The sequence below is a fragment of the Artemia franciscana genome, chromosome 1 (genome assembly GCF_032884065.1).
Source record: "Artemia franciscana chromosome 1, ASM3288406v1, whole genome shotgun sequence".
Taxonomy (NCBI): Eukaryota; Metazoa; Arthropoda; class Branchiopoda; order Anostraca; family Artemiidae; genus Artemia; species Artemia franciscana.
The window spans coordinates 14,818,368-14,840,509 of record NC_088863.1 but is presented as its reverse complement, the minus strand read 5'-3'; the positions used below and the strand labels follow the sequence as shown (position 1 = coordinate 14,840,509).

Below are 22,142 nucleotides of genomic sequence, written 5' to 3'. Positions count from 1 at the left end.
GAGATAGTGAGAGATAGAGCGAAAGGGAGGGAGAGAGAGAAAGAGAGAGAGAGAGAGAGAGCGAGAAATACTCACAAACAAACTGAATCAAAATCACAAGCACACAAAGAGAGACGTGGGAATAAGCGAACATCAGGTCAGACTCACAGGCACAGAGAGTGAGAGAGAAAAACATATACAAACATACAGTTTCATAGATATAACAAGACAAAGACAGAAACAGGGTAACGCTAAGACCCGCCCAGACACATAAGCACGGAGAGAGAAAGAGACAGGCAAACAGCCACTCAGGCACACACAGAGAGAGAGAGCTAACAAAACATCTACAAACACACAGAGTCTGACAAACAAACACACAAAGACAGGCACAAGGCCAAGAACGATTGACTTATACACACATTATACAACACAGTGAGAGATACAAGCAAAAAGGCAGTCATACACACAGGCAGGGTGAATGAGAGAGACAAAAACACATACAAACACATAGATCCCAAGACATTAACACACAAAGTCTTACACGGGGACAAGCAAACACCCACTCAAACATATAGGCGCAGAGAGAGAGAGAGAGAGAGAGAGAGAGAGAGAGAGAGAGAGAGAGAGAGAGAGAGAGAGAGAGAAGCAAACAGCCACTCACAAACAGAGGCAGAGAGAAAGAGAGAGAGATATATATATACAGGCAGAAACACGTACAAATACAAAGAGTCAAACACTTAAACATACAAAAACAGACATGAGGACAAGCAAGAATCCGTTCAGACTCACAGGTACAGAAAGTGAGAGAGGAAACACATACAAAAACACAGATCTCTACATACAAATAGACAAAGAGAGACAAGGGGAAGACAGACAAAGACAGACAAAAACACCTACAAACGCACGGAGTCAACTATACAAACAAAGACATACATGGAGTAAAGCAAACACCCACTCAAACACTTAGACACATAGAGAGAGAGACAAAAACACCTACAAACATACAGAGTCAGACACATAAGGACAGGCACGGAGACAAAGCAACATCCTCTCAGACAAACAGGCACAGAGAGAAAAAGACGAAAATACTAGCAAACACACAGAGTCAGACTCAAAAACACACAAAGTCAGGCATGGGAACAAGAAAAATCCACTCAGACACACAGACACAGTGAAAGAGAACTGCAAACAGGCAGTCAGACACACAGACAAAGAGAGTGAGAGAGCAAAACACATACTAACTCACAAATACTGAAACACAAACACACAAAGACTGAGACGGGGACAAGCAAATATCCGCTTTGAGCAGATGTTATTGGGTCTTCTCCGTGTATGTCTTCCTCTTTATATATCTGGATCTGTATGTTTGTATGTGTTTTTTGTCTCTTTTTCTATGTGCATGTTTGTCTAAGCGGACGTTTGCTTGTCCTTGTGTCTGTCATAGCGTATTTGTGTGTCTGAGTCTATGTGTTTGTTTTTCCTCTCTCTCTCTCTCTCTCTCTCTCTCTCTCTCTCTCTCTCTCTCTTTCTCTCTCTCTCTCTGTCTTTCTCTCTCTCTCTCTCTCTCTCTCCCTCTCTCTCTCTCTCTCTCTCTCTCTCTCTCTCACTCTCTGTGCCCGTTTGTCCAATTGGTTCTTTGCTTGTCTCTCTCTGTGCCTGATTTTCCAATAAACCCCCTATGATCCCGTTAGTAGTATATATGTCTTTGAAATTTCCTTTTCTTACGTCTCCAGCTTTTTAATAAACAGTCTTAATGTTCGACTTGCTAGCGTACGCTGAAATTATGGAAACATAAAAAGGTAACGCATAAAATATTTTTTTGAAATAACGACATTGAAAACATCATCATTAAAATAAAAATGAATGTTTTGAATCTATTTCATGAAATAATTCATTATGTTTTCTCTTGACATGACACTTATTCAATTTTGGGGTCATATACAAGTTTTAACACGGTTCCAGCTACAATTGCATCACACATTTCATCAATGGTCGTAGTTCATTGACTATATCTGTTGGCATGCAATCAATAGTAGTAATAATGTTCACATGTGCTTCGTTTTCCACATCAATTCATCTTTAATCCCTTTTTTATTGTCGGCCAATGCCCTTTTAATTCTGCTTTCGATTTCACTGTCTATTACCACATTGTTTGCAGTTTTTGCACATAAACAAGATATGCATTACGACATTAGTTCAGCAGTAGGCCTTTTTTTCTCCTGCTTTCTTTTGAATACTAATACCAGAAATATGGCGATAAGATTTATCAACACATAACGTGTTACCAGAACCGTTAGCAAGAAGTTGACCCTCGCCGTCAACTTTTAGTTTCAGGCTTGCAGTATCTTCGAATACTTAATTCTCTGGAAATGCTACTCTCGCATATCCACCATCATAAAATTTTACTTTTCTTGGTATTCCAGAGAAATCTAATCTCTTACTGTCCTGACAACGCATGTATACATTTCCAATAATTCTATCACTAGTTCTTATTTCATAGTTCAAATATTTTTCTTTTTCAGCATTCAACGCAACGATAACTCCATCATGTGCACATACTTTATTTGAATATTTCATCTTCATTTTTTTTAAATATAATGCAAGTGTTTAACATTCCAATGTACAAGAAATACTTATCAAAAACATATAATAAACTAGGTAGTGTCGATGACAATCTGTTGAGTACCATGGAGAAAGCCGCTTGAAAAAAATCCAAAACACCATATTCACCAGTCCAAAAAAATCGAAGTCCAAAAATTCAAGTTCCATTTTTTTTGGGGGGGGGGGGGTGTTGGGGCACTTCAATGTAGGGTTTGGATGACCATAAGGTTTTTCTAAAAGAAGTGTTGCTATACGCACTCAATACCATGAATATAACGATACAAGCGGTTACACTATGCCTATGTTATAGATGTTGTCATGTAAAGTTCAATACCATACCATAAATTCTTTCAGTCCAATTTGAAATCAAATTAAGCAGTTCCTTTCCTTTGTTAATCATGTCCAGACAGGTATTGGAAAATAATACGCCAGCTGGATTACACTAATGATTTATCTCCATAGTAGTATGGTCATCTAAGTAGTTTAATGACCCAATTGCCCAAATAAGGGTGTAAGTTCAGTAGCAGAGGCAAGTCTTAGTGCCCAAATAGGGGTGTAATTTCAGTAGTATAGGCAAGGCTTAGTACCCAAATAAGGGTGTAAGTTCAGTAGTTATTATAGAAATATTGCTTATATCCTCTTCAATGGCTACACTGAAGGGCTTATTACAAATAATGTCATCACTCTTATATTTGGGGATTTGTGACCGGAACTTCGACTCTGTTTTGTGAATCTACCCAATAAATAATGATAATTATAGATAAGTCAAAATCAAAATCAAATTTTGTTTTCTCATTAATCAATTGACTAACTCCCTTCCTTCCGACACTGATGCTGCAATTTAAAAAAGTCTTCTTTTATTATGCATTTCCTTTAGATTAGGCATTTATATCGTCGTTTTTTTTTCCCCAATGAAACCCTTAACTAAGATTTTATCAGAATTTTCCACAAGATTATTTTGCCATTGCTATTTCTGTCGCAATTGTTTATCACGATAAAAAGTACCACTTTATGTCAAATGTCAGAATATCACTGTTTATGCTTCTTTCATTGCAGAAAGTGCCACCATTATTTTCTGTCCATGTACATAGAGCTATTGTTTTGGTATGTCACCGAATAAGTTTTGACCTTTTTTTTCAAGGCACAAAGTGTCACATATATATATATATATATATATATATATATATATATATATATATATATATATATATATATATATATATATATATATATGCCAAATCTCATCTTTTCAAGTCTAATCAAATCTTATTTTCTTATGCCAACACCTAACCAAATTATTATTATTGTTTGTTTTTGTTTTTGTAAGGGAGGCCGGGGCTGATCCAGACACGGGCTGATCTGGATAGTCAAGAACAAACCTCTTGTGGCTTAGCAAAAATTCTCAAAAATTCAAGATAGGTGCACCATCTATTAATCTATTATCACAGTAGTTAGGATCAAGATACGCACAACCGTCTGTTCTCTATTTTCAAAAAAATATTTTTTTTTAGCGTATTTTTTTTTCAAGGGTCGTTGCTTAGAACTTAATACAGTAACCAAAACTGCTGAATTTGCAGTAGGACTTTGCAGGAAAAATGTAGCTCAAACATAAAGATTTTAGAGCAGACGATAGGGTATGATATATTGAAATAATTTTCAGATTACCTAAGCGTCGCAAGAGAATTCATGGGGCTGGCCAAACGTGACAATTGCGTCTTGGTTTGGACATTTTTATGTTTGTCTGAACCAACCCTGTTTCTAAAAGGTTCGTCATAAGGGTAAAAACAAACAGATTAATCTTTAATAATAATTAATCCTTTACTCCTTTACTCACAGATGAATCCTTTACTCAGTAAAAAGGAAATAAAATATACATCTGACGGGATAACCTGACAGAATATGGAATGTTGAAGAAACGGGGGTTCCATCCATCCTGCCCCAATCTTGAATTTTATCTCTGATGCTGATAAATATTTCATGCACAACCTCCACCGAACGTGGTGAAATCGTGGCAGTAGTCACCGAATCGTGACTACTTGGTATAGTATTCGATGCTATCAGTAGAACCATCAGGGAATTTTTTAGGTAAAATGTATAATCTTTTTTTTTTGGAGCGAGGGGGGAATCCTGGCCCGGTTGATAACCTTATCACTATTAGAGCCTAAAAAAAATTAGAGCTGGAAACCAGAAATCGTCTATATCTTTAAGTCCGTTATAACTAGCGCCAGTCCTGAATACAAATGATGCTTTATTTGAGCTCAAATTTGCCACAATAAAAGACAAACCTGATTTAGACTCCTTGGTAAGATGATCAAGTTTTTGGTCAAGTTTTGTAAGATGATCTGGTGACGCTATGCCTCAAGCTTACTTTTTTAGAGTAGTCTACGAAACTAGCATTCTAAGCAGTGGATCACCAGGAGCACTAGGTCTAGTTGACAAAACCAGACTGGTCAGCGGTAGCTTCTTCCTTGAGTCTGTCAATTATTTTGTGAAACATACGAAACCAGACTAAACATGCACTATTCTTCTAGGCCTGGTTAATTACAAGTCCAAAAGGAAATTTCAACCTATGAAGTGGCAAAGTTGGGTTCACTCTTTTTTTGTAAAAAATTAGACCGGCGAAACATTGCGTCTCCTTTTCATTCAACTTGAATTTCCCCATTCGACAGAGATACTTTCTTGTATCAAGTTTTTTTGCTTTCTGAAGTAAAAGACAGACTAGTAGTTATAGTGCCTGAAACCTAAGATCCTCGGCAGCTTCCAAGCCCATTCAGACTGAAAGAAAACCTATAGTCACTTCCTGAACATGTTCAACATTTCCCCTGTGTATCCACTATTAGTCTACTGTTTTGGGGAACAAGCCCACAAACAGAGACGCACCGAAATAATTACCAATCCACATACAAGAAACGAAATAGAGCAAGTAAGTAAACATAAATAAAGAAGACGATGAAAAAAAGCGTGATAGACACCAAAAATTGTTGAAAGCAGTGATTTTAAATATCTTGATCTCAGCGATCTTTCGAACGATGGATTATTTCAATACCGTGATATAGAAGACATTCAGCCCCTCGAGTCTTATTCAATTATGAAAAGAATTTTTATTCCTGTGAAGCTTGTGCTTGGCAAGTGCTGAGCAACTTCTTTGCGCAGCTCAAATATTAAAAATCAAGCAAGACTACCTTCATGAGAAAGAATGGAAAGAAGTTCGTGTTTTCAGAGATTCCAGATAAGGCAGACATCAGTCCTGACGACATGGTTTAGAAATTTTCTCATCCACAAAACTTGAGAGACACAGAAACTGCCGACCTGGGACTATTCTTTGACTACAATCTTAACTCGTAGAGACTACAGTGAATCGAGCGTCATTTTAATAATTTTATTGTCATTTTGTATACCTGAATTTCTGTTTCTTGCTTTTTATAACTTATGTATGGTTAAAGAAAATACCTCCTAATCTAATAATTTAGTATGGTGTTCGAGTCATTTACTAAAGCCATCAAATCCAACCCCGAGAGTACTGGTTGCTTCGGAAGATTAAAAAAAATGAAAACAACAAAAAGAAACTTTCCCTTTTTTGATAAAAATCACAAAAGCATTTCAGAGTTAGACTTAGCAAATGCGCATTTTATAATGAAGTCAGAACTAGATAAACAAGAGCTAGGAGCTCATCTGGCACTTCTGACGAGGCAAGAAGAGCTAAGAGCCAAGATCTCATATGGTATGAGCTCTAACAAAATTCTAAGAATCAATAGATTGATTTAAAAGGAAAATCAGAGGCTTAATGCCGGCCAGGATTTAAAATAAGAGCTCTGATTCACGATGTCCTTCTAAATATCAAAATGCATTAAGATCCTATCACCACTCGTAAGTTATAAATACCTCTTTTTTCTAATTTTTCCTCTCCCTTTAGCCCCCCAGATGGTCGAATCTGGGAAAACGACTTTATCAAGTCAATTTGTGCAGCTCCCTGACAATTTTCATCGTCCTAGTACGTCCAGAAGCACCAAACTCACCAAATCACTGAACCCCTTCCCCCAACTCCCCCAAAGGGAGCTAATCCAGTACGGTTACGTCAATCAAGTATAAAGGACATTTGCTTATTCTATCCACCAAGCTTCTTCCCGAATCCCCCACTCTAAGCGTTTTCCAAGATTTCCCCTCAAACTCCCCCCCCCCCAATGTCAACAGATCTGGCCGGGAATTGGAATAAGAGCTCTGAGACATGAATTCCTTCTAAATATCATATTTCATTAAGATCCGATCACCCGTTCTTAAGTTAAAAACACCTCAATTTTTCTAATTTTTCCAAATTAACATCCCCCAGCTCCTCCAAACAAAACGGATCCATTCCAATTAGGTCAATCACGTATCTAGAACTTGTGATTATTCTTCCCATCAAGTTTCATCCCGATCTCTCCACTCTCAGCGCTTTCCAAGATTTCTGTTTCCCTCCTCCAACCCCCTATGTCCCCGGATCCAATTCGAGTCAAAAATGGAGCATCTGAGACATAAGATCCTTCTATATATATCAAGTTTCATTAAGATCCGATCACCTATTCGTAAGATAAAAATACCCCAATTTTCACGTTTTCCAAGAATTCCGGTTTCCCCCTCCAAGTCCACCCAATGTCACAGGATCTGGTCGGAATTTAAAATTAGAGCTTTAAAGTACAAGATCCTTCTAAATATCAAATTTCATTATGATCTGGTCACCCTTTCGTAAGTTACAAATACCTAGTTTTTCCGAATTACCCCCCCCCAACTCCACCAAAGAGAGCCGGTCAGGATTCAAAATAACAGCTCTGAGACACGATATCCTTCCAAACATCAAATTTCATTAAGATCTGGTCAACCGCTCATAAGTTAAAAATACTTCATTTTTTCTATTTTTTTTCCGAATTAACCGGCCCAACCCCCCCCCCCCAGATGGTCAAATCGGGAAAAAGACTATTTCTAATTTAATCTGGTCCGGTCCCTGATGTGCCTGCCAAATTTCATCGTCATAGCTTACCTGCAAGTAGCTAAAGTAGCAAAACCGGGACCGACAGACAGACAGACCGACAGAACTTGCGATTGCTATATGTCACTTGGTTAATACCAAGTGCCATAAAAACTAATGGCTTAGAAGATAAACTACTTTTAAAAAAATATCGTCCAGGTCAACCCCGACTACCCGTAGCACCTATGTGTAATTGTTCGGTGTGTTATGGTGAACTTTTTAACTGGGCTTATACCTCATAAGTGTTCAATCTTCCATGGGAGCAATTTCTCTTACTGCTACTTTTTGGGTGCAATCCTTTCTTGCGCATTGTAGCGTGAATTATATGAATAACCAACAGCTTAACCGTCGCATGTTGGTGTGATTTAAAACAAAGGAAATACGAGGAAAATTCCCCCCCCCCTCTGTATATTACTTCCAAAAAATTCCCCCAAGTAGAACTCCACACTTTGAAAAACTGTTTATCTACGAAAAATTCGCCCCGGAAAATTCTTCCCCGCCAAAAATTTCCCCTCTCCCTGCGTTACAATAATCGTACTTTTAAACTGCATTAATAAATTCAACGATTCTATTTTTGAATTTAAAAGTATTTGACAAATCGTTTTTTTATATAGATTTGCGGTGTAACAATTACATATTAATAATTTACAGTCAACAGGCAAGACGATTCCACGCAAAGGTGAAGGCACTTTTTGTAATAACGCCTAGAAACAATAACGCTTTGTCGGATGAAAGAAAAAAAGAAACAAGAAAGAGCTCGTGGTAACGACAGAAATAAATAATACCAATTTGTTTGATGACAAAAAAAGATGACGCTTTTTGCAATGAAGGGAAAAACAATGACGCTACACGAGTATCCAATGACAGAAAAAAAAAATAAATTGTGAGACTTTTCATAATGATACTTTTGGAGATAACCAAAAAAATCAAATGCACAAAAACAAAGACAAAATATTTCTGCGGCAATCTGTTTGGATTCTTAAATTAAAAGTAACGCAAAATGCATACTTCAATCTTTTATAAACCAACATTCAAACAGCGGTAAGAAATCTAAATAAAATCCAAATTTTCTCTTGGCCCTTATAGAAAATATGTATTTATTATATTCACTATTATAATATATTTTATTATATTAGGATATAATTTTGCATATAATTATGAGAAATATACAGAGGTGGTTTTATGGGGATAGAGGTGGCACTTGCCACGGGTATAGAAATTTTAGGGACGTAAAATATATAATCGGCTATGATTTTTTGTAATTTTTTAAACTTTTATTTTAATAGAATTAAAGTAAAGGGAGTTGTTGGCGTAAGTATAAGCAAATTGGATCCGAAGTTTTAATTATCCCACAAGCAATAAGTTGCGACTTTTATTTTAATAGAATTAAAGTAAAGGGAGTTGTTGGCGTAAGTATAAGCAAATTGGATCCGAAGTTTTAATTATCCCACAAGCAATAAGTTGCGATGAGATAACTAAGGCTAAAGTAGAAAAAGTCAGATTTAAATAAATGAAAAATTTTGTAAAGTGATGATTTTTTTTTTAATTTTGTCTGAAAATTTTAGTACACTGGGGCTGGGTGCTAATCAAGATTTTACCCCGGGCGCAAGAAGGCCAAAACTTCCAGTGGAAATAAAAATTTTGTTTGGACCCATAGTACAAGTAAGTATAGCATAACATTTTAAAACTTAGTCAAAATCTTGCCTGGCAATCTTAACGGTCATCTTGTGGATCCTAGACTCCTCAGAAATTATCTAAAACTTCAAAGGATAATGCGTAATTGTTTAAACCTCAGGCGGCGTGGTGCTACAACTACTGGTCTTAGTAGTAGTTACACCATACTACCACTAATACCAGGGAATACCAGGGAATACCATACCAGGGATTCTTGTCATGATTTGGGTAAATCTACTGGAAACGGGTTCTGCAGTGAGTTGGTAGGTGTTGTAATAGCACTTTTTCATATTAACCCAGTAATGTTTTAGCACTCATCTTTTAGGAATAGCTTAGATTAGATCAGAATTTATTTATTATTATTATTATTTAAGAATTAACGACGCTTCTTGACTACTAAGGTCCCTGCGTCGGCCCTGCAGTGCATTCCTGCAGCGTGATTCGATCCCTGGGTCCCGTATTACCAAGCTAAGATCAAATCCACTGCGCCACCACAGGACTTAGATCAGATTCCAATGATTGCAAAATATATATTAGAAAGCAAATAAATTCCCCTTAGCTGCAAACCCAAGATATAAAATTTTGTCTACTTATTTGAAAGCATTGCTGACAAAGAGCGAAAATACACATTATCTTTAGTTGGACCCCTTGCCCACCACACCCACTCCACTAAAAGATTTTTCTCCCTATCAGAGTCACGGATATAGTTTTGAGTCTCAGCAAACAGAATCAGAATCCAATGTATCTTAACGGACTTATTGTATAATATAGCGACCCAACTGTATATACAACTTAGTTGAACGCTCCTCTTTTTTAAGAATCTTGGGGGAGGGGGACTGTGACAGGTCTTGAAACTCAGTTAAATGTGATTAGCATTAATATTAACACTGTGTTATTAAAACATAATGCTAGACATATATCCTTTGGCCTTTAGGGATGAGTAGAGCTTGAAGTGATACTTGTAACTGTATATTCAAATATAATTTGTCATTATGTTAAGCTTGCCATCAGGAACCAAAGCAGTTCCCTGGGCTGTGTAACAAAAGGGAGCTATTATCATCATCAATTTTATTAAGATTACCATCCATATAATCTATATTGCGGTGACACTTCATGTAGGATACATAGCAGTGGCCGAAATTAGAGGTCCTATTTTGTAGTACCTCCTGTCAATGTTTTGTAACATAATTAGAATAGAAGTATTAAGCATGTACCCGGAATAATTTTTGTTGAAAGATTAAAATGATAATCCTTTAATTGTAATTGTAACTTAAATGGTGAAAATATTGCAGTGAAAATATTGCAGTCTTGTTTCACTGAACGTTACGGAAATTAAATGTAATTTAAAAATGATTAAATTATATTCGGCTACATAAATTTAATGAGCAACGGGTACTGAGACATTTTTTTCATATCTGCGGCCTTTTTGTTCGCAAATGAAATGTGTAGTAAAAGGATCAGTAGTGGAATCTTTCTCACTTTTCATTTCAATGGAACGTTTAAAAAAGTTTTGGCATATATGCCCTTTCAATTCGGGCAAAACACTTGTTGTATATGTTTTAAGCTTGACCTTCTTTCTCACTAAAGGATTGACTTTTGGGAATTAAAAAAGTTCTAAAACAAGAGCTCTTACTTTGGATTTGGAAACTTTTCTTCGCTGTAAAGCCAGGCACTTGTCATAACACCTGTTAGGACGGAAAATAAGGCTACAGTTGCTGTCACTGGTGTCAGTACAAATAAAATCTTGACCATAAACCCCAAACCAATGGGTAGCTTGTGTGTAGGCCATTGCACACCAGATGTTGGGCCCTAGAAAGGAAAGTTCAAGTCATCGGCGTGAAGTTTACATTTCTTCCGGGGAGACGAGATTCTTTTACTGAGCTTAAACCGGCTCCATTGTACTAAAATTCAATTTAGGTAGATCTTGTAGAATACTGTCAAGTGTTTCGTGTGGGACACTCACCTTTGCAAATAATATTGCGGAGATGACTCTGACTTCTGAGACTCGCAGAGTTTGCTCTTTCGGTTATAGCAGTAAAGTAGGTACTTTTAAGGGTTTTTAGCCAAGAAACATATCAAACTCAATATTTCCATAAGAGATGGCATGGGAGAGCATGATTGTCTCAGCCTTAATTTTTTTATTGGTAAAGGTGTTATTTTTGAGCAATTTTATGTAAACGACTTCATAGGCCTTGTAGCGTTTCCATTTATATTTAAAAGAGAGAATGAAAATACGAAACAAAACTAAAGAATAATAGAGAAAGAAAAGGAAAATATATAATAACGGAACAAAATTTTAGTTAAGGTACATATTCCGTAGGACATTTATTATTAAGAATTTATCGCATGAAACTAAAGATAATTAAAAATTATGACTGGATAGTAAAATTTTGTTCAAAAATTTAAATTACAACCCAGGGATTTTAACTCTTGATCCCACACTTCTTCAGTAAATACAAAATAAAATGTTAATCTAACCAAGAATAAAAGAAATGAATTAAAAACAAAGATAATTTAACTTAAAAACGTTTTCTATAAATTGAATTTTTCGCAAAAAAGTAGAAGTACCCTGCTAAAATCTGAAACAAGCAGAAATAAAGTCACAGAAAAGGTTAAAACGAGTAGACACTACTATGGATTACTAAATGAGACTCAATATGAACATAAATTGAAACAAATAACCACGTCAAATAAAAAATACCAACTACTCTTACTAGCACCAGACCAATCAAAACTTGCCACCATATTCGCCCGATTTCCACAAACGAAGAACCCCCATTTCAGCAAGTCTTGAGTCATCGTCTGTCTTCGTCAAGTATGTCATCCTCTTGAGTACCTGGCATTACCAATTGCCTTTCAGTTTTCCTTGATACTTCACCATGAGCAGATTATATGTCTAATAGGGACATATAGAGCAAAGAGTTAGGTGGATTGAAAAAAAGTATGTTAAGCCCCCCCCTGCCTCCTCTCCTATGTTAAAAGTGGGGGTTCACTTATGCCTTCCCTTAGACTATTTGAAAGTTTTAACGTATCACCTCATACCATTCCCAAGAGGTTGTAGACACGTAATTTTGATAACCTCCATGTAGTGTCTTGAATTACTCCAATACTTTTATGCAAATAGATTATGACATAAGCTCCCTTTCCAAATACAAAATTTAAAATCCCCCTGCGTTCCTCCTTTCGTCTGATACATTGTCTAAGAGTTTCAACTTCAATAACCGGAGCTGTTGCCCCTACACTGCCGGTGGCATATTTGGATAGCAGGGATACACATGTTGTCTTTTAATTTAGTTATGACCTCTCCCTAAATTCATAGGTCAGCGTCAACTTGCCCCCCACCCACCCCCATCCTTCTGTGTCAACATTACCCCAAACTTCTGACGTGATATCCCAAGCTGTTCCTGAGATATTAAGGATCAACCTTTTTAGCGACCCGGCAACGCATAGCGTCAATCGATTTACCATGCTACTTAACTGTGCAGAGATTACAAGTCCCATTGGAGCTGTTAAAAAACAAGTTTTGATTGATCAGAAACAAAAATTGTTTAGCTCCTTCCTCCCCCTCCACCCGTCCTCCAATTTAGAATTCAACCTAGCTTACCTTGTTCTCAAGTTTGGGTCTCTGAGGCAGGTAAGCCTAGACTGTATCTTTGTCAAAAAGTGAGAGCCACTTGTGGACGACATTTAACGAAATATATATCAACAAAATTATAAAGGGTATACGAGTTTCTACATTAAAATTACGTTTTTCCCCTCTTTTACAGAATTAGAATTACATCTTATGTCAACCCGGATTATGTTAGTCCTACCAGTTTCCATTAAACTCATAAATTATTTTCTTTAGGAGTAACAAAGGACACTTAACCAGACTTGAATCTTTCGAGTATTTCCGATGACATGGCAGTCCTTTTAAAACAATTACTGTCCGTGGAATTGTCAGCGGTCATTGTACGCCTTTCCTCTTTTTCTCACTTAATGCAGTTTTTTCCATTTAGAACATTTTGTGCTCTGACTTCAAATTCTCTCAGTCGAAAATGTGCCACTCAGTTCGCTTCAGTGAACTGGAGAAACATTGGAAAAGAAAAGAAAACTGTCCTGGAACCATAGTAACGAGTAATAGGGTTATTGGCGCCCGATGAAGATGCATAATAGGATTTGAAAATAATCTTGAATAAGTATCCAATCGTGGAAGTAATCAGATTATGACAGATTGTGAAATATCTAGGCGAGAATAGTTTTATATAAGTATTGTTATATTTATGGCCTAATTGATTAATATGGACCAAGTGATAATATGAACAATTTATAATAAAACGGAAGGCAAAAATTAATATAAGTAAATTCGCTCCAAGATTAAGGAAGTCAAAGAATATCACAAGATTACATAATACCTAGGAGAGAATGGTTTAATACTGTGCAGGCTTTTTCCTGAGGGGAGGAGAGGTCAATAATAAAAAGAAAATTCTATTTGAGAATTTGAAACAAAAATTTCGACAAAATAGAAAAATTGTAGATTTCGTGACCCAGGCCCGGGGGCTCCTGGTAGTAATATTAAACTATAATAATTAAAAACAATAACTTACATATAAAATAACTGCATAATGTTTAGTAATCTTATTCTTTCCAAAGCAAAACCGGAAGTGAGTCTCTTTGACCTTTCGGTTCGCTAGAATGAATTAACTAACGCTTGGGCAGATGTTAATCGCATTGGGTGAATTAAACTTTACTATGCTTGACTTAATATATTATCGTAAATAGAGTTTAAACCAGATTCACCCGTGTCTCTATTTAAAGCCATATTCTTGAATAAAATTTTCTGTGGTGGTTAATTAGCTGGACTTTTTCAAAAGAAGAAAACAATTTCTGAAGATTTCTAGGGAAGCCTTGGAGACCACTCAGGAAAAGGATTTTTTTTTTCCTTGCCATACATACCCAGATTAAGTGAAAAACTTAAAAGAATTTCACACAGTAATGGTTTAAAGGTATCTTTATAGAGATATAATACTTTGGGAGGTTTTCTAAATTCTAGGAAGAATCTAACTTCATTGGGGCAGCAAAATGGGGTCTATCCGACCCCTTGTACTTACGGAAGCTCTTGTGTGAGATGAATTAACCAGAACTTAGAAATAAGATTACTACAGCATCAAAACTCGATTTCATCAGCTTTTAAGCCAAATTCTAAACATAAAGATTTCACTTCATCTCTTTTGGAACATAATTTTGATTTTCCAGATAATTTTTTTTGTTCGATAATATCTCTTTGATTTCTAGGGACCGGGGTTTAAAGCAAAATTTTCGCGAAACAATTAAAATTAGGAAAATGTTATTGGCTTTAAATAGAGATACGGTTGAATTTGGTTTGAACTCCCTTTACGATAATTTATTAAAGTCAGGTAGAGTAAAGTTCATTTCACCCAATGCGATTAACCTCTGTCCAAGCGTTAGTTCAATTCATGCTAATGAATCGGATCCAGAAAGGTCAAAGAGACTCACTTCCGTTTTTGCTTTAGAAAGAATAAGATTATTAAATAATATGTGGTTATTTTATTTTATATATAAATTCGTTTTTGTTTGTTTGTTTAGTATTACTACCTATGACGGTCACTGCATATGTGACAGAAATATCTAGTAGCCTATTTTTTGTTAAATTTATCCAGGTCTATTAAGATAATTTTATCCCTATTTGAACTTAGATTTCTGGCTCACATTATAGCAACTTGAAATTTTTTGCCAAACTTCCAGTTCTGTTTATAAAAGCCTGCTGAGCTTTCTTGGTTCACCTACTTCACTTTTTCGCAAGTAAAACGCTAAAAGCAAAAACAGTAGACATGTTAATTAACTAGGTTTCGTTGAATCGAACGCAACTTAGGACATTCAAGATATATAATCGGGGAAGTACGTTGACAAACCCAAGACTTCAAAATATTTAGGCAAAAGAGTTTAATAAGGAGCATAACAATGTTGCCTCCACAGTCCAAAACATTAACTGCTTCGAATTTAAAGAAAACTTTGATTTTTTGTTTGGGAAACGAGGGGTTATATTTGTTTTCTAAATACAACTAGGATACCGAATGTATCAAACAGTTCGTGGTAACGAGCTGTAGTAAGGAGCGACCCGGCTCAATAGTAAACGAAACTCTAAAAAACGGAATTTTGATGCTAAAAGGTACATCAAAAGAATCGGATTTTCATGCTGATTTAAAATATATAAGTTTCATCAAATTTAGTCTTTGTCATCAAAAGTTACGAGCCTGAGAAAATTTGCCTTATTTTGGAAAATAGGGGAAACACCCCCTAAAAGTCATAGAATCTTGACGAAAATCACACCATCTTGAAAAGCGTATCAAAGAACCCTACAGCAAAAATTTCAAGCTCCTATCTACAAAAATGTGGAATTTCGTATTTTTTGTCAGAAGACAGATCATGGGTGCGTGTTTATTTGTTTTTGTTTTTTTTCTTTCTTTTCCCCAGGGGTAATCGTATCGACCAAGTGGTCCTAGAATGTCGTAAGAGGGCTCATTCTAACGGAATTTAAAAGTTCTAGTGCCCTTTTTAAGTGACCAAAAAATTGGAGGGCACCTAGGCCCCCTCCCACGCTCAATTTTTCCCGAAGTCAACGGATCAAAATTTTAAGATAGCCATTTTGTTCCGCAGAGTCGAAAACCATAATAACTATGTCTTTGGGGATGACTTACTCCCCCACAGTCTCCGGGGGAGGGGCTACAAGTTAAAAACTTTGACCAGTGTTTACATAAAGTAATGGTTATTGGGAAGTGTACAGACGTTTTCAGGGGGATTTTTTAGGTTTAGGGGGGTTGAGGGGAGGGGGCTATGTGGGAGGATCTCTCTTTGGAGGAATTTATCATGGGGGAAGAGAAATTCAATGAATTTTTCTTAAGGAATTGGGACCAAATTTAAGCTTAGTGTAAAGAGCAAGGTATTAACGAGGGGGCAAACCTCTTCATGCAAATAATAAAAATATAAGAACATAGAAGTTCGTTACGTAAGTTAGTTCTTAAGTTAAGTATATTTTTTACTAATAAAAACGTTCGTTAAAAATTAAAAGTTCTAGTTGCCTTTTTAAGTAACCGAAAAATTGGTGGGCAACTAGGCCTCCTGCTCCACCCCTTTTTTTCAAAATCGTCTGATCAAAACTAACAGAAAGTCATTCAGCCCAAAAAAAATTAATATGCAAATTTTATTTTAATAATTTATCTGCGGAGAGCCAAAATCAAATGCATAAATTCAAAAATGTTCAGAAATTAAATAAAAAAAATAGTTTTTTTTAACTGAAAGTAAGAAGCGACATTAAAACTTAAAACGAACAGAAATTAATACGTGTACGAAAGGAGCTGTTCCCTTCTCAACGCCCCGCTCTTTACGCTAAAGTTTGTACTGTTTAATAAAGTAGAATTGGGAGAAAGATTCAAACTTTAGTGTAAAGAGCGGGGCATTGAGAAGGGAACAGCCCCTTTCATACATGTAGTAATTTCTGTTCGTTTTAAGTTTTAATGTCGCTCCTTACTTTCAGTTAAAAAAAAAGAAAATTTTATTTGATACAATCATGGAAGCACTCAAATAATGACAAAATTATAAAATGGATCGACAACAATATTTCTATACACAAAACAACATTGATATAATTACAGACCGAGCAAGTAATACGAAACAAATGATAAACCACCTAATTTATGATTAATAGGACAGAAAAAAAGAAACAAAGAATTAACAGATTATTAGTCTAAAAAGATCTAACCAAGATGGCCAATCATAGAAGTAATCAAACTTCCACAAGGTTACAAAGTATTTTAGCGACTTATGTGCAGAACTGCTACAATTACTAATCAGTGAGGAATATGGATCAATTGATAATATGAAAAATGCTAGTTTATATAATTGGTAAGTGTTCGTAACTAATTAGACGTCTGTGTAATGGAAAAAGTAGCTGAAGACTAAGGCAAGCGTATTCTCTTGACTAATTTCACAACTTATATAGTCAGCTGGCATCCAATATAATCGGAAGGAGTATATATATTTTTTATAGCTGAAGCCAAAAGGTAAGCGAGTATTTTATAAGGTTTAAGGAGATCACACTCAGTAAGTAGGTTTGATTAAAAAATCAGAAATCTTGTGCGTATAAATAATTAATAGGAACACATTTTTTCCAAGATACAACCAAGATATATACTCATGAAAGTAATAAGATGGTGAGAAGAAAGAAAAATATCAAGGAGACAACGGTTTAATATAAAGTAAAGACAGTATGGATCTGGTGATAATCTGAATAACTTGTAACGAACAAAAGGAAAAAAACAAAGATAACAAAAAAAAAATACTGGAGAAAACCTTTTCCAAATAAAACCAAGAAAAACAGGCGTAAACACAATCAGGTTGTTATAGTATTATGTTATGTCTAGGTAAAAGTAATTTTATGTACTTAAAACGCTGTTATTATTACAGATAAATTGATTAATATAGATCTGGAGATGATATGAATCGTTTTTAACAGAAAAAACATAGAACTATTTGTAGCGTTAAGCTTACAAGAGAGTGAAGAAAAAATAGATTTTTTTTCAACTATACAGTTGGCAATATACAATTTCAGCTTTATTTATGACCATATTTTGACCATATTTTCATTATTTTTTAAGTTGACCCCTTTGTTATTCTATGTTTATTTCTTTGGCTGTGTAATCGAAAAGTAAAAGGGCCCTCGATTTATTTATTTTAATGATGCAGAAAAACTACATCAATGTATATTTTTTAAATAGAAAAAGAAATTTGTGGACATTTGTAAGTTTTAATTCTGTAGAATGAGCACTTGCATATCCATGAAAACTTCGTGGTATCCCGCAGCAGGATTTATCAAACAATAATGATTCAGCATTTATTTAAAAATGATTCTGCATTTATTTGTAAAGACCACTCAATCTCTTTCTTCCTTTGTTTAGGGTATCAAAACTTTTCTTGAAGAAAAAAAAATTAATTTCTATTTCTTTTTTGGATTTAGCTTTTTCAGGTATAATTCATGTACGCTCCGTTTTTTTTAGGACTTGGTTAATATTTGCTGAATTAGTATGTGGAATTTTCTGCTGGTTGAGTTTTGACAAGTTGAATTTTGCACGGGCTGATTTTCTTTCGAACTAAACTTGAGGTTTGATTTTGTTTGTGTTTACTAGACTAAACATTCTCTCCAGGATTCTGAAAATTATATTATTTTATGAATTTTTACTTCTTGGTAAATGAATTTTAAATAAAGAATTTTACTTCTTGGTAAATAACAACCTCTTCATCGTATTGTTTTAGGTTTTGTCAAGAGTTTTTTATCGACTGAGCTCTACAGGAGCAAAGACAGAAAATAAAAGTTATTTGCTATTTGATTTTTACTACATTGAATGCTTTGGCGTCCACTTACGAAAAGGTCAAGTGGGAGGGGGTAAAATATGTTTGTCAGAATCCAGGGGGGGGGGGGGCAATTTTGTTGTTTTTCTTTCAATTTTTTAGGAAAATACCAAATACAACCCCTGATTGAATGTGTTTTATCTTGAAATCCGAAACCACATTCTACTATTTATTCTGTAAATTCAATATTTATTTAGTAACTATATATATATATATATATATATATATATATATATATATATATATATATATATATATATATATATATATATATATATATATATATATATATATATATATATATATATATATATATATATATATATATATATATATATATATATATATATATATATATATATATATATATATATATATATATATATATATTCCTTTTTTACCTCACTCTCTTCCCTAAACAGTCAAAGAAAGAATAAATAAAAGCTATGTAAAGCTTCTTCTTTGTTTCTTTGCTTTGCTAGGTTAATTTTTTTACTAGTTAAAATTTTGTTTTCCTATTCCTTAAAACTTCGGTTTGAACTCAATATTTTTGCCATTCTTCTTAAAGCTAACATCCTCTATCCAAATCTCTGAAAGTACATTAGTTCCTTTTGTAAACATCAATTAATCTTTTCACTAGTTCTAGTGGGGAAATTCTTTCTTAATCTTAGAAAATTTCCATGAAGGTTCAGTTTCACTTCATTAATTCTTCGATTTCAGGAACAATTGAGTGAAACGGATTTCCTCTTAGGAATTCCAAGATTGAAGTGGAGTCCATCAAAGATATTATTTTCTTTGTTAAAATTTTAGAGTTTAAACTTAGCCAAGTATGATGATTTTGCTGAGAATCCTGATTTTTGTTTAGGTTTTGGTCCTTTGCCCAAGAGGACCCAAATACGAAATAATAATATTATCCTAGCCAAAAACGGGCCACAAATACTGACCCAAATTGCTTTATCTTTCCAAATTTATTGAAATCTACATCATGAAATCTAGAGTAAAGGGGATCCATAAAGTGAAATCATATTTCATGATGCTTTCTGCAAGACCCCCACCCCCACACAGAAAAAAAAGAAAGAAAAAAAGAAAAATCTCAAGAAAGAACAAAGAAGTAAACCAGGAAATAATTTACAAGGGAATATGAAAAATCTTTGCATTTTTTCAATGGTAAAATTATTTCACTATTATAGTGACAACAAAATCATAATCTAATTACATAATATTATATTATTATAAATAACGTTTTGACCCTGTGGGCTTGGTATTAACATGTTTAAAGCCTTTTTGGAGAAATTTTCCAGGCTTGCTAATTTTTGCCATTGGTTTATTTCAAATCCTTTCAATAGTACCACCCCCTTTCACCAAGAAAATATACCCCCACCCCCTTTCACGCCGTCAACACTTTAAATATTGAAACTTCTGTTTAAAGTGATACTTAGATATTCTCTCCGCGAAGGCAGTTTCTCGACGGGTCCTTCCGCAATTTTAGTCTTGTAATTTTTTTACTTCTCTTTACCTTTGTTTATTTTCCTCCTTTTCTCTTTTTGAAATATTTTTGTTACTTTTTTCAGTGGTCCGATTTTTACTAGTTGCCAGTTGATTTTTAATATGTTATATTAATTTATTGAGCCATTTTCTTATACGCTGTCTTTTTGTAGTTTTATAAGGGTTTAATGGATCCCTTCACAAGCTTGCTTCTGGGGACCCGTTTTTCTTACTATCCAATCTTTTTGTTTTGTTTCTGCTATATTTAGATAAAATAAATGATGACGATGATGATAAAGAGCTCAGGATCTTTCATAAATATTGGCTGGGTATAGTAAAGAATGAACCTCCATTGTAACTTGCGTTATCAAATAATCATACTTTAACGGTATTTATGGTTGTAAGCTACTTTTATCATTTCATTCATCATCTTGCATACAAGGAATCAATTTTTTTCATAAGAAAGTGATTCTTCTATAAATATTGTGTTTTTCTAATTACAAAAAAAAACTTAAAAATAGCATTTTCCTTTAAAATAAGCCCTTAACTCTCTAAGACGCTCCAGTTAGTTGCAGAGATAAAATAAAAGGATACACTTTTCAATCGTATCCAGTTAATATTCACCATTGGGCACTACACCCAATCCGAAATTGCAAATAATATCCAAGCTTTGACAGACAGGACATTCTAAAATCCTCTTAGAAAAGCACTCCAGGGACAGAAAAAGTTATCTTCTTGGAATTTATTGCCAAAAGCAAAATTCCCTCGAAGGATTTTTCTTCTGCCTTCCAACTCTTTGAATTAATGAGCCCTAATTTAAAATATTGATGAACATGAAGAATGAACTCCCGAAAGATAGATTTTATTTATGCATCTTGTTAATGGCCTTATAACTTGTTGTTGAGCTACTGAACTGTTCCATGTTACATGAGGAATTTAATGTGAAAGAATTAAAGTTTCCGTTGCAAAAGAGGGAGGAGGGAGGAGGAGGGAGGCACGTGGGCAAATTTTACGATCGAGTAGAAAGCTTAGTATTAAAGAAATAGAGTTAAATTAGTATTAGTATTAAATATGATATTAGTATTAGTATTTTAATATAGTATTAATATTTTATTTTATTAGTCCCAGTATAGCACTAGCATCAAATTAGTATTATAATTATAATTCAAATTAAAGAGAGGTTAGTATTCAAGAAGTTCATGTCAAGAAAATAAGATTTTATGAATCCAAAACGAAGTGACAAAAATTTAAGAACTTATGATTGGTTATGTTTGTGAAAAACCAGTAAATCAAAAAGTTTGAGGTAACAAACTGTAGGTAAGAAGCGACTCATGTTAATAGTGAGCAAGACTTCGAAAAAAAATCGAATTCTGACAACAATATATTCATCAATAGAACCATCTTTTGTGGTGATTCCAAATGCAAAAAATCTAATAGGTTTAAACCTACCCATCAAAACTTCTGAACCTTTGAAAATGTGCCTAATGTTTCATAAAAGAAAAAATGGAACCCATCTTGATTAAAATTATGAATAATTGACATTTTTTATTTAAATAAATAAAATAAAAAAATGTAATGAAAAAGATTGAATTAAATAATATTAAGTAAAATCAGCATATTAAAAAACTGTATTGTGGAGGCTACAAGCCAATATTTACAAAAATTCAAGATTTTGTATTCTTTCTTAAGAAGGATTGTCATAGATGCGTGTTTATCTGTTTCTTATTGTTTATTTTCATAGGTTATCTTATCAAACAGTTCGTGGTAACGAACTGTAGTAAGGAGCGACCTTGCTCAATAGTACCCGAAACTCTAAAAATCGGAACTTTGGTAACAATAGTTACATTAAAAGAATCGCATTTTAATGCTGATTTTAAATATATAAGTTTCATCAAGTTTAGTTTTATGCATCAAAAGTTACGAGCCTGAGAAAATTTGTCTTATTTTAGAAAATAGGGGGAAAACAACCCCTAAAGTCATAGAATCTTAACGAAAA

The 22,142-nt window shown here is 34.4% G+C and overlaps 1 protein-coding gene across 1 annotated transcript in view; it reads right to left on the bottom strand.

Annotated features, from left to right (window-relative positions):
• LOC136035066 (uncharacterized) overlaps nt 1–22,142 on the bottom strand; it is a 312,741-nt gene that overhangs the window by 281,364 nt on the left and 9,235 nt on the right. Inside the window, exons 3-4 of the mRNA XM_065717017.1 lie at nt 13,843–13,925; nt 10,890–11,065 (exon numbers count right to left, since the gene is read on the bottom strand). Coding sequence (XP_065573089.1) covers nt 10,890–11,065; nt 13,843–13,925 — 259 coding nt within the window. The remainder of the gene's footprint in view (nt 1–10,889; nt 11,066–13,842; nt 13,926–22,142) is intronic.